Below are 13,485 nucleotides of genomic sequence, written 5' to 3'. Positions count from 1 at the left end.
TTATGTCACAGAGGAATACTATATATAGGCTTTGGATACATACACAATACTTCTAATTAAGATCAACTTATTGTTGGTTTGGCTCTGCACATGAGATTTATTGACAATAAGAAAAATAGTAGAGAATCAACAGCTTTATCTTTTAAAGAATTGAGGACAAACATGTGATATCAATCTGTAGAAACACGCTCAGACTGGAAAGTCAAGTAGAGACAAAAGACAGTTGTGCCAAGAAAGGAGGAGATGTATAGGGGAGATAAGAAGAGAAAGGTATAAATACTACAGAGACCAACAGTGATCAGAGGACAAACTGAACATCAACGGACAAGGTACTGTATGTCTCCAGATGAGTGTGTTTAATTATTAATTTTTATAATGTTCCTGTTTCAAATGCTTTACTTTGCAGTGGGGCTCAGTACTTGTTTAACATTCAACATGGAGCTAAACACAAAATTGTAAATTGTAAAAGCAAATTTGCTGTTCATCTTATGATGAACAGTGATCAGAGGACAAACTGAACATCAATGGACAAGGTACTGTATGTCTCCAGATGACTGCGTTTAATTACGATAATTTGTATAATTTTCCTTTTTTTAAAACACTTACTTAGGTGCTCTATAAATAAAGCTTATTATTATTATTGTTATGTTTGGATATGGATATACACACGATACTTGTAAGTAGGATCAATTCATTGTTGGTTTGGTTTGATCTGTTGACAATAAGGAAAATATAAAGAATTGCTAGTCTCCTTTTAAAAAATTGAGGACAACCATGTGAACTTTATGTTTTTGTAAAAGCAGGAGTATAGTGAACGAATAAGCCATAAGAACAATGAGTTACTAGAAAACAAAATAAAGACCAAGGTCAGTTGGGCAACGAGAGGGTAGTTGTACATTTGATGTATTACTAATGTGGGTGAGATAAGAAGAGAAAGGCATAAATGCTATATAAAGCGAACAGTGATCAGAGGACAAACTGAACATCAATGGACAAGGTACTGTATGTCTCCAGATGACTGCGTTTAATTACGATAATTTGTATAATTTTCCTTTTTTTTAAAAAACACTTTGCCTTATTTTCCAGTAGAGTTTAATACTTGTTTAACATTCAACATGGAGCTAAACACAACAAATATGTAAATGCAAATTTGCTGTTTGTCTTCTTCATTTTGAGAAATGACATGAATGTGTCTTGAAAATTATTTATTTCCTGAGACAATCTCAAAGTTAATTAGAATTAATTTACTACTTTCTCTTACTTTTACTTTCTTTTTAGTCTGTCCTTTTCCCCAACAATCAGATTGTTCTAGTATGAAACCAAACACCACCATATGTTTTTCATGTCTCTTTTTTCCTTTTTTTTTTAAAGATGGATTTATCTTCTCGACCAGAGCTGTTCGATTTCCACGGAGTGTCAATGACCCACTATTTCACAGACAACTGGGAGAACATTCAAAAGTTTCAGGCCAGGCCAGATGATATACTTATTGCATCATACCCCAAAGCAGGTCTGTCCATCAACATGAATAGCATGTGTAACTGCTCTTTAACAGATGTGTATATGGAGGTGAGTCGTTTGGATCGTGACAATCTTTTTTATTCTGTCTGTCTTTTAGGACAGACATGGCTCTGCTACATCCTTGACCTGCTGTACTTTGGTCAAACATCTCCAGAGTGTCAGACATCCATCCCTATCTATACAAGAGTGCCTAACTTAGAGATCACCGTGCCTTATCTGCAGCCAGGTTTAGCAAACAATCTCATACTCATCATATTTCATGTCACAAACTTGCACACAAACACTTGTGGTGGCCATGGTGGAAATTTTTCACCCTTTGCTTCAGTCTGTAAACTAAAAATGCACATTAAATTTTGTTTCATTGTGTTTTATTGTAAAGGTTGTGTGTCAGTGATGCATTTATCTTCATCGCATCAGAAATGTTCACAAGCCTTTTATCATTGTAGGCAGCAGATAAGCGTAAAAATTGCAAAGAGGCAGTAGCAATTTCACTTTATTTCATGAGCTGACATTTCAGCACAAGCTTGTCTTCTGTAGCACTTAAACTCTGATGTGCAGGTCTGAAGAAGGCACGCTTGTAGTGAAACATCAGTTCATGGAATAAAGTCTGTGCTGCATAAAGTCAAAGTGCTCCTGCCTCTTTTTATGCTTGTCCACTGCCAAGACATCTTGTGCAGTTGAGCACACCTCCCTTCTGTAGCTATATAAAAGCATTTTATCATGTTTTTATTCAGGCACTGTATTTACTACACTGAAGGAATCACTGTGATGTAAACTGTTTTAATAATTTCCAGGATCAGGGTCTTCTCCACAGATCTTCAAGGGAACAGAAATGGCCGACAAGCTCCACACTTCTCCTCGACTTATCAGAACTCATCTTCCTGTCCAGTTTATGCCAAAGTCCTTTTGGGAGCAAAACTGCAAGGTACATTCCCTGTGTTTTATTTCCATTGTCTCAAGATCAGAAAAAGCTGAGATAGGGGAGGATACTTATATAGTGCAATCTAAGGGAATATACTGTTCTCTATCATGTCGAGATTATCTCATTGATTAACTTTGACTGGAATGCGTTTTGGAGTGGCCTGGAGCTGGAGAGATAGTCTCTTCAGACCCTGGATTATACAGACATGGCCGAAATGATTGGTACCCTTGCATTTTATTAAAATAATGCACCATTCACCCTTAACAGTGTTGAAATGAAAATATATCTTATTATCAATACATGTGTATGTTTGGTTTGCAGTGGAACAAAATATAAAAAGTTGTGAAAATAACAGAATTCATGCTTATTCTACAAAGACATTCTACAGTAGCCTGGACAAAATGATTGTTACCCCTTAGACGTTATAAGAAATAATTGATTTGTAGTGATACTTTAAGCAGACTATTGTGTTTTAATTAGTATCACACACAGAAGGACAGAGGGACCTTGAACAGAGGGATTGTTCAAATGGTTGAGAGAGAGAACCAAGGAAAACTTCAATACAGATCCAAGCTGATTTTTTTTTTTTTTTTTTAAAAGGTGGAAGGGTACCATTTTTTTCAGCCATATCTGTATATGTAATCTTCTGTCTAGTCTTGCCTGTTAATTTATTGCCGCTTTGATCATTAAATCATCAAGCTAACCTTTGTTTTGAGCAATTTCAGACCTGTGATGTTCAGTCCTACTCTGGTTTGTTTGTGGTGGGAATGAGATCCGACTTGCCCTGGCTCTTGTAGCCAGATGCGCTTTGCATAGTGGGATGAGGATGAGTGGAATTATCAGTTGCTAGCAGCCAGCTAGAGAGTGACTTGAGGTCCAAACCTGGACTAGTACAACAAAGTATGTTGCATATTTGATATTTGGCAGATAGGAGCTTCTTCAGGACCTTCATCCATGGATTCGGACCAGAGGAAACAAACTATAGGTTTGAAAATGCACAGTCACATAGTGTTAAACAGCACACCTGACCAAAAGTGTATGAAATCATGACATGTAATGGAAGAAATTGAAATTTATGTAGGAAAGAATATTGTCACTATTGTATTTTGAATAATCCTGTTATGTAACTGATCCATTAACATTTTTGAGGTGAATGTTGTCCTCTGGAAACCAAAAGACCTTTGGTGACACTGAATAACCTCTGGTTGTGAAACAATGTCACAGGTGTCAGCAGCACATATAACAACTTTACACAAAAGAATAAAAATGCCTTTTAAGTATCAACAGTTTAGTCTTTAAACCAAATTGTGTTTTTGTTGTTGTGTAGATAGTCTATGTGGCCCGCAATGCAAAGGACAGCGTGGTGTCTTATTTCCACTTTGAACGCATGACCAAAATAAATCCAGACCCTGGAGACTGGAGCAGTTACCTCCAGAGATTTATGGAGGGAAAGAGTATGTATTAAATACAGTGACAGAGTTGTTTGCATTGGAGATGCACATATTTCTTCCACACTCTGCAAGTGCTTTTATATATTCTTTTACTTTTTCAGTGGTATTTGGATCCTGGTATGACCACGTGAACGGCTGGTGGAAGAAGAAACAGACTTATCCAAACCTCCATTACATCTTCTATGAAGATCTTATTGAGGTTATTTATTTATTTTTGCAAGAGGTCTTTACTTGTATTTGTGTGATTTAGAAGTCTCTTCTTGTTCACATGACTTTTCCAAAGTTCTGCTAGCTTTTAATAATATGATGATAATATTTGACCGTTGCATTTCCAGGATACTGGACGGGAAATAGACAAACTCTGCTGCTTTCTTGGTTTGTCTCCTTCAGCTGAGGAGAAGGAAAGAATTAGAGGGGAAGTGCAGTTTGATAATATGAAAAAGAATAACATGATCAATCATTCAACATTTAGAGGGATGGATTTCAAAATATCTTCCTTCATAAGAAAAGGTACAATGAATAATGTTATACAGTATATGTGACCAGGAAAGAAACCAGATATCCACCTTCAGCTAAAATAACTGACTGAATCTTTGTGGTTCTGCAGGAAAAGTTGGTGACTGGAAGAACCACTTCACTGTGGCCCAGAATGAAGAGTTTGATGAAGACTACATGAAAAAGATGAAGGATCCCACACTTCAGTTCCACACTAAAATTTGAACAGGACTGTGGTATATGTGAAGATCATTTAATGGACACTGTGTGGCAAATTTATGGTATGGACATGACATGAAGACAAAAAAAATCAAATTCTTTAAAAACAGAAATATGTGCTCTATCTGTATAAAATACAAATATTAACTACTGATGTAATTAACCAAATTAATTCTTAAAGAAAAAATGTAGGTTAAGTTTGTATCATGTCTCTGTATGACTGAATGACAACTATAATTTACATTGATGCTCTCAAATGAGACAAAGAGATCTGTGTGATCAGTAATCCAAAGATATTCATTTGTTCTTTCTTTTTGTGTCTGCCATTTCTTGTACTCTGATTAAAACTAGGGTTTATATCGTTTAAGTATATTTGTAATAAAACAATAATAGAACTCATTCTTACTGTTCCATTTTCTTCTTTGTGTGAGACAATAAAAAATGTACCAAAAAACAAAACAGTGTAAAGGGTAAACAGTATCACACTGACATCACTTGTGCACTTGATACAACTGAGCGGACATGACTGTGTGTGTAAATCTAACCACTATATATAGTATAAAGTCCCCTCAAAAATGCAACAATGAACAAAACAGTGGTGCATCTACACTAATTTCTGCTAATTAAGTCCCATAATATGTCCCATAATCTGCAAAAAATTTCACATGCTTGATTGGAGTCCAGGCCTGAACACATCCACGTTATCAATATTGAGTCGTAGTTATAGTGCCACCTACTGAGAACAGGAAGTCACCTTATTTGACAAACATATTTGTCGAATTTACATGGTGAGGTCTACACATGATATACAGTGACAATTAGTGGGTGTTCTCTAGCACCACATAGTGAACACAGGAGGGGGTATTAACTCCTTTGTGCAACATTCATGACAATGCACGTGCAGGTCAGATGACCCACTTGTGTTGCACCTCCTACTGGCAACAGCAAGAAAGCCTTATGTGACAAAGTTCTTTTGATTAACATGAAATTTATAGTGTGTGGTCTACATTTGATATGCAGGAACATAATGTGCATTTAGTGCATGCTTTCTAGCACCACATAGTGGACACAGGAAGTGATATTTATCTCCTACATGCAACGTCCAATATTCATGAAAATGTATATCTGTGTCTGTTGCCCCCTGGTAAAGGTAATGTTGCATCATGTTGCTCCACAATAACAGTGCTTCATGGTGAAGGAACATGTCACCCAGTGCAACAGTGTGTCTCACTGACATGTTTTTAATACTTTTTGGACAAAACTGGAGGTCTACAGCACAGAGGAATGAGATATGTGGCCCCACAGGTAAAACCAATAATGAAAAACCTTGGTGTCATTCTTGATCCTGACCTCAATTTTGACAATCACATCAGCAATGTTACTGAAACAGCCTTTTATCACCTGAGAAACATTGCAAGAGTCAGACCATACCTCTCCCTGGAGGATGCAAAAAACACTGACTGCCTTTGTACTCTCACGGTTAGATTACTGCAACGCACTGTACACTGGTTTGCCAAAAAAAACTATTGATAGACTGCAACTCGTCCAAAACTCTGCAGCAAGAATTCTAACAAAAACCAGTAAAAGAGGTCACATTACTCCTGTGTTAGCATCTTTGCACTGGTTCCCAGTAACATTGAGGATAGATTTTAAAATTCTTTTACTTGTTTTTAAAGCTCTGAATGGGCTAGCACCTTCTTACCTGCCAGATTGCCTGTCGGAGTATGTTCCAAATCGCTCCCTCATATCGCATGGTGCTGGTCTGCTGAAGGTGCCACTGATGAACAGCAAGAAGTATGGCGATGCTGCCTCCAGTTGTTATGCACCGAGGATTTGGAACATGCTCCCTCCTCATATCAGGCAGGCCACCTCGGTTGACAGTTTTAAGAAGCAACTCAAAACCTACTTCTATGACCTTGCCTTTAATTGATTTTGTTATACCTAAAATTTTATACCTTCTCTAGAATTTGTCTTTTACTCCTCTATTATGTCTTAACTGATATTTATCCTGTTTAATATGTATGTGTCTGTGTATATCTATGTATATGTTTATGTATGTATATATATACGCATACATATGTATATATATGTGTATGTGTGTGTGTGTGTATCTATGTGCTTGTGCATATGTATATATCTGTATCTATATTTTATATTTCTTTGTAAAGCACTTTGAGCTGCATTTTATGTCATGAAAGGTGCTCTATAAATAAAGCTTATTATTATTATTGTTATGTTCGGATATGGATATACACACGATACTTGTAAGTAGGATCAATTCATTGTTGGTTTGGTTTGATCTGTTGACAATAAGGAAAATATAAAGAATTGCTAGTCTCCTTTTAAAAAATTGAGGACAACCATGTGAACTTTATGTTTTTGTAAAATCAGGAGAATAGTGAATGAATAAGCCATAAGAACAATGAGTTACTAGAAAACAATAAGTTACTTGGGCAACAAGGGGGTAGTTGTACATTTGATGTATTACTAATGTGGGTGAGATAAGAAGAGAAAGGCATAAATGCTATAGAGACGAACAGTGATCAGAGGACAAACTGAACATCAATGGACAAGGTACTGTATGTCTCCAAATGACTACATTTTATTACGATAATTTGTAAAATTTTCCTTTTTTTTTTAAAAAAAACACTTTGCTTTATTTTCCAGTAGGGTTTAATACTTGTTTAACATTCAACATGGAGCTAAACACAACAAATATGTAAATGCAAATTTGCTGTTTGTCTTCTTCATTTTGAGAAATGACATGAATGCGTCTTGAAAATTATTTATTTCCTGAGACAATCTCAAAGTTAATTAGAATTAATTTACTACTTTCCCTTACTTTTACTTTCTTTTTAGTCTGTCCTTTTTCCCTACAATCAGATTGTTCTAGTATGAAACCAAACACCACCATATGTTTTTCATGTCTCTTTTTTCCTTTTTTTTTTAAAGATGGATTTATCTTCTCGACCGGAGCTGTTTGATTTCCACGGAGTGTCAATGACCCACTATTTCACAGACAACTGGGAGAACATTCAAAAGTTTCAGGCCAGGCCAGATGATATACTTATTGCATCATACCCCAAAGCAGGTCTGTCCATCAACATGAACAGCATGTGTAACTGCTCTTTAACAGATGTGTATATGGAGGTGATACCCCAAAGCAGGTCAGTCCATAATCTCTTAAAAAGATGTATGTATAGAGGTGAGGGGTCAGGATAGTCTAAGAGTACTGTCTCTAAAGAATACAGTCTAGACCTGCTCATATGAAAAGTGTCCCGAGATAACTTCTGTTATGATTTGGCACTATATAAATAAAATTGACTTGACTTTCTTTCTCCTCTTCTACTTTTAGGGACCATGTGGGTCTCATACATCCTTGACCTGCTGTACTTTGGTCAAACATCTCCAGAGCGTCAGACATCCATCCCTATCTATACAAGAGTGCCTAACTTAGAGATCATCGTGCCTTATTTGCAGCCAGGTTTAGCAAACAATCTCATACTCATCATATTTCATGTCACAAACTTGCACACAAACACTTGTGGTGGCCATGGTGGAAAATTTTCACCCTTTGCTTCAGTCTGTAAACTAAAAATGCACATTAAATTTTGTTTCATTGTGTTTTATTGTAAAGGTTGTGTGTCAGTGATGCATTTATCTTCATCGCATCAGAAATGTTCACAAGCCTTTTATCATTGTAGGCAGCAGATAAGCATAAAAATTGCAAAGAGGCAGTAGCAATTTCACTTTATTTCATGAGCTGACATTTCAGCACAAGCTTGTCTTCTGTAGCACTTAAACTCTGATGTGCAGGTCTGAAGAAGGCACGCTTGTAGTGAAACATCAGTTCATGGAATAAAGTCTGTGCTGCATAAAGTCAAAGTGCTCCTGCCTCTTTTTATGCTTGTCCACTGCCAAGACATCTTGTGCAGTTGAGCACACCTCCCTTCTGTAGCTATATAAAAGCATTTTATCATGTTTTTATTCAGGCACTGTATTTACTACACTGAAGGAATCACTGTGATGTAAACTGTTTTAATAATTTCCAGGATCAGGGTCTTCTCCACAGATCTTCAAGGGATCAGAAATGGCCGACAAGCTCCACACTTCTCCTCGACTTATCAAAACTCATCTTCCTGTCCAGTTTATGCCAAAGTCCTTTTGGGAGCAAAACTGCAAGGTACATTCCCTGTGTGTAATTTCCATTGTCTCAAGATCAGAAAAAGCTGAGATAGGGGAGGATACTTATATAGTGCAATCTAAGGGAATATACTGTTCTCTATCATGTCGAGATTATCTCATTGATTAACTTTGACTGGAATGCGTTTTGGAGTGGCCTGGAGCTGGAGAGATAGTCTCTTCAGACCCTGTGTAATTCCCTCGAAGCACAGGCAAACACAAGTGGCTTTCTTGCAACTGCTTTATTTGTAGCTTTCTCTCCAAATCCACCGTGAAAACTACAGACACATACACACACGGTATAAAGACAAAGTTAGCGAAAATAAAAGCCTTTACAGCATGTGGAAAACAGCTCATCAAAGTAAAATAAAAACAAAAACAAGAATTACCTCGTTGGCTGCGTTCTGCAAATAAGGGAATTATCCTTGGTCCTTGAAGGGTCCTTAAACATTTCACAACCACTTAAATAGGTTGATATTTAGCATGTATCTTAGCTGGAGCACATGTGCATCTTTACCTGCTCATTTCTCCCTTCTCCCGTACGTCAGAACAGCACAACTGGCTTTCTAAATAAAAGTGGCTGTTTCACAATAAAAGCTATCTTCTTAAAATAATACAAAACATCAAAGATAACTGAAATATATTGCAAATGACTCAAATGTATTCCAAAAGACAATACTGACATTACAAATTACAAACAACGGTTACACCCTGGATTATACAGACATGGCCGAAATGATTGGTACCCTTGCATTTTATTAAAATAATGCACCATTCACCCTTAACAGTGTTGAAATGAAAATATATCTTATTATCAATACATGTGTATGTTTGGTTTGCAGTGGAACAAAATATAAAAAGTTGTGAAAATAACAGAATTCATGCTTATTCTACAAAGACATTCTACAGTAGCCTGGACAAAATGATTGTTACCCCTTAGACGTTATAAGAAATAATTGATTTGTAGTGATACTTAAAGCAGACTATTGTGTTTTAATTAGTATCACACACAGAAGGACAGAGGGACCTTGAACAGAGGGCTTGTTCAAAGGGTTGAGAGAGAGAACCAAGGAAAACTTCAATACAGATCCAAGCTGATTTTTTTTTTTTTTTTTTTAAAAAGGTGGAAGGGTACCAATTTTTTCAGCCATATCTGTATATGTAATCTTCTGTCTAGTCTTGCCTGTTAATTTATTGCAGCAGTTTGCAGCAATTAATTTGGCAGATAGGAGCTTCTTCAGGACCTTCATCCATGGATTCAGACCAGAGGAAACAAACTATAGGTTTGAAAATGCACAGTCACATAGTGTTAAACGGCACACCTGACCAAAAGTGTATGAAATCATGACATCTAATGGAAGAAATTCAAATTTATGTGAGAAAGAATATTGTCACTATTATATTTTGAATAATCCTGTTATGTAATTGATCCATTAACAGTCATTTGAGGTGAATGTTGTCCTCTGGAAACCAAAAGACCTTTGGTGACACTGAATAACCTCTGGTTGTGAAACAATGTCACAGGTGTCAGCAGCACATATAACAACTTTACACAAAAGAATAAAAATGCCTTTTAAGTATCAACAGTTTAGTCTTTAAACCAAATTGTGTTTTTGTTGTTGTGTAGATAGTCTATGTGGCCCGCAATGCAAAGGACAGTGTGGTGTCTTATTTCCACTTTGAACGCATGACCAAAATAAATCCAGACCCTGGAGACTGGAGCAGTTACCTCCAGAGATTTATGGAGGGAAAGAGTATGTATTAAATACAGTGACAGAGTTGTTTGCATTGGAGATGCACATATTTCTTCCACACTCTGCAAGTGCTTTTATATATTCTTTTACTTTTTCAGTGGTATTTGGATCCTGGTATGACCACGTGAACGGCTGGTGGAAGAAGAAACAGACTTATCCAAACCTCCATTACATCTTCTATGAAGATCTTATTGAGGTTATTTATTTATTTTTGCAAGATGTCTTTACTTGTATTTGTGTGATTTAGAAGTCTCTTCTTGTTCACATGACTTTTCCAAAGTTCTGCTAGCTTTTAATAATATGATGATAATATTTGACCGTTGCATTTCCAGGATACTGGACGGGAAATAGACAAACTCTGCTGCTTTCTTGGTTTGTCTCCTTCAGCCGAGGAGAAGGAAAGAATTAGAGGGGAAGTGCAGTTTGATAATATGAAAAAGAATAACATGATCAATCATTCAACATTTAGAGGGATGGATTTCAAAATATCTTCCTTCATAAGAAAAGGTACAATGAATAATGTTATACAGTATATGTGACCAGGAAAGAAACCAGATATCCACCTTCAGCTAAAATAACTGACTGAATCTTTGTGGTTCTGCAGGAAAAGTTGGTGACTGGAAGAACCACTTCACTGTGGCCCAGAATGAAGAGTTTGATGAAGACTACATGAAAAAGATGAAGGATCCCACACTTCAGTTCCACACTAAAATTTGAACAGGACTGCGGTATATGTGAAGATCATTTAATGGACACTGTGTGGCAAATTTATGGTATGGACATGACATGAAGACAAAAAAATCAAATTCTTTAAAAACAGAAATATGTGCTCTATCTGTATAAAATACAAATATTAACTACTGATGTAATTAACCAAATTAATTCTTAAAGAAAAAATGTAGGTTAAGTTTGTATCATGTCTCTGTATGACTGAATGACAACTATAATTTACATTGATGCTCTCAAATGAGACAAAGAGATCTGTGTGATCAGTAATCCAAAGATATTCATTTGTTCTTTCTTTTTGTGTCTGCCATTTCTTGTACTCTGATTAAAACTAGGGTTTATATCGTTTAAGTATATTTGTAATAAAACAATAATAGAACTCATTCTTACTGTTCCATTTTCTTCTTTGTGTGAGACAATAAAAAATGTACCAAAAAACAAAACAGTGTAAAGGGTAAACAGTATCACACTGACGTCACTTGTGCACTTGATACAACTGAGCGGACATGACTGTGTGTGTAAATCTAACCACTATATATAGTATAAAGTCCCCTCAAAAATGCAACAATGAACAAAACAGTGGTGCATCTACACTAATTTCTGCTAATTAAGTCCCATAATATGTCCCATAATCTGCAAAAAATTTCACATGCTTGATTGGAGTCCAGGCCTGAACACATCCATGTTATCAATATTGAGTCGTAGTTATAGTGCCACCTACTGAGAACAGGAAGTCACCTTATTTGACAAACATATTTGTCAAATTTACATGGAATTTACATGGTGAGGTCTACACATGATATACAGTGACAATTAGTGGGTGTTCTCTAGCACCACATAGTGAACACAGGAGGGGGTATTAACTCCTTTGTGCAACATTCATGACAATGCACGTGCAGGTCAGATGACCCACTTGTGTTGCACCTCCTACTGGCAACAGCAAGAAAGCCTTATGTGACAAAGTTCTTTTGATTAACATGAAATTTATAGTGTGTGGTCTACATTTGATATGCAGGAACATAATGTGCATTTAGTGCATGCTTTCTAGCACCACATAGTGGACACAGGAAGTGATATTTATCTCCTACATGCAACGTCCAATATTCATGAAAATGTATATCTATGTCTGTTGCCCTCTGGTAAAGGTAATGTTGCATCATGTTGCTCCACAATAACAGTGCTTCATGGTGAAGGAACATGTCACCCAGTGCAACAGTGTGTCTCACTGACATGTTTTTAATATTTTTTGGACAAAACTGGAGGTCTACAGCACAGATGAATGAGATATGTGGCCCTACAGGCAAAACCAATAATGAAAAACCTTGGTGTCATTCTTGATCCTGACCTAAATTTTGACAATCACATCAGCAATGTTACTAAAACAGCCTTTTATCACCTGAGAAACATTGCAAAAGTCAGACTATACCTCTCCCTGGAGGATGCAAAAAACACTGACTGCCTTTGTACTCTCACGGTTAGATTACTGCAACGCACTGTACACTGGTTTGCCAAAAAAAACTATTGATAGACTGCAACTCGTCCAAAACTCTGCAGCAAGAATTCTAACAAAAACCAGTAAAAGAGGTCACATTACTCCTGTGTTAGCATCTTTGCACTGGTTCCCAGTAACATTGAGGATAGATTTTAAAATTCTTTTACTTGTTTTTAAAGCTCTGAATGGGCTAGCACCTTCTTACCTGTCAGATTGCCTGTCGGATATATCGCATGGTGCTGGTCTGCTGAAGGTGCCACTGACGAACAGCAAGAAGTATGGCGATGCTGCCTCCAGTTGTTATGCACCGAGGATTTGGAGCATGCTCCCTCCTCATATCAGGCAGGCCACCTCGGTTGACAGTTTTAAGAAGCAACTCAAAACCTACTTCTATGACCTTGCCTTTAATTGATTTTGTTATACCTATAATTTAATCCCTTCTCTAGAATCTGTCTTTTACTCCTTTACTATGTCTTAACTGATATTTATCCCGTTTAATATGTATGTGTCTGTGTATATGTATGTATATGTTTATGTATGTATATATATACGCATACATATGTATATGTATATATATATGTATGTGTGTGTGTGTGTGTGTGTATCTATGTGCTTGTGCATATGTATATATCTGTATCTATGTTTTATATTTCTTTGTAAAGCACTTTGAGCTGCATTTTATGTCATGAAAGGTGCTCTATAAATAAAGCTTATTATTATTAT

The 13,485-nt window shown here is 36.4% G+C and overlaps 2 protein-coding genes across 4 annotated transcripts; both read left to right on the top strand.

Annotated features, from left to right (window-relative positions):
* The first annotated feature begins 306 nt into the window (after positions 1-306).
* On the top strand, positions 307-5,008 carry LOC137184696 (cytosolic sulfotransferase 3-like). 2 transcript variants are annotated; one of them, XM_067592609.1, is made up of 8 exons: positions 307-329; positions 1,372-1,510; positions 1,619-1,747; positions 2,316-2,446; positions 3,771-3,897; positions 3,996-4,093; positions 4,230-4,404; positions 4,502-5,008. In XM_067592609.1, exons 2-8 carry the CDS (start codon positions 1,372-1,374, stop codon positions 4,612-4,614), a joined length of 912 nt encoding a protein of 303 aa, XP_067448710.1. In that variant the 5' UTR covers positions 307-329; the 3' UTR covers positions 4,615-5,008. The 2 variants fall into 2 exon arrangements, with proteins under 2 accessions (XP_067448710.1, XP_067448709.1); XM_067592608.1 differs by lacking the exon at positions 307-329 and adding an exon at positions 755-997.
* Positions 5,009-7,091: 2,083 nt separating this feature from the next.
* On the top strand, positions 7,092-11,654 carry LOC137184695 (cytosolic sulfotransferase 3-like). Of its 2 annotated transcripts, XM_067592606.1 has the most exons (8): positions 7,092-7,182; positions 7,561-7,699; positions 7,964-8,092; positions 8,661-8,791; positions 10,418-10,544; positions 10,643-10,740; positions 10,877-11,051; positions 11,149-11,654. In XM_067592606.1, the coding sequence occupies exons 1-8, from the start codon at positions 7,174-7,176 to the stop codon at positions 11,259-11,261; spliced, it is 921 nt and encodes a 306-aa protein (XP_067448707.1). In that variant the 5' UTR covers positions 7,092-7,173; the 3' UTR covers positions 11,262-11,654. The 2 variants fall into 2 exon arrangements, with proteins under 2 accessions (XP_067448707.1, XP_067448708.1); XM_067592607.1 differs by lacking the exon at positions 7,092-7,182 and having other exon boundaries at positions 7,685-7,775.
* Positions 11,655-13,485: the final 1,831 nt, after the last annotated feature.

This window comes from Thunnus thynnus, chromosome 6 (genome assembly GCF_963924715.1).
Source record: "Thunnus thynnus chromosome 6, fThuThy2.1, whole genome shotgun sequence".
Taxonomy (NCBI): domain Eukaryota; kingdom Metazoa; phylum Chordata; class Actinopteri; order Scombriformes; family Scombridae; genus Thunnus; species Thunnus thynnus.
The sequence above is the reverse complement of the archived record's forward strand: the minus strand, read 5'-3'. Positions and strand labels throughout refer to the sequence as shown.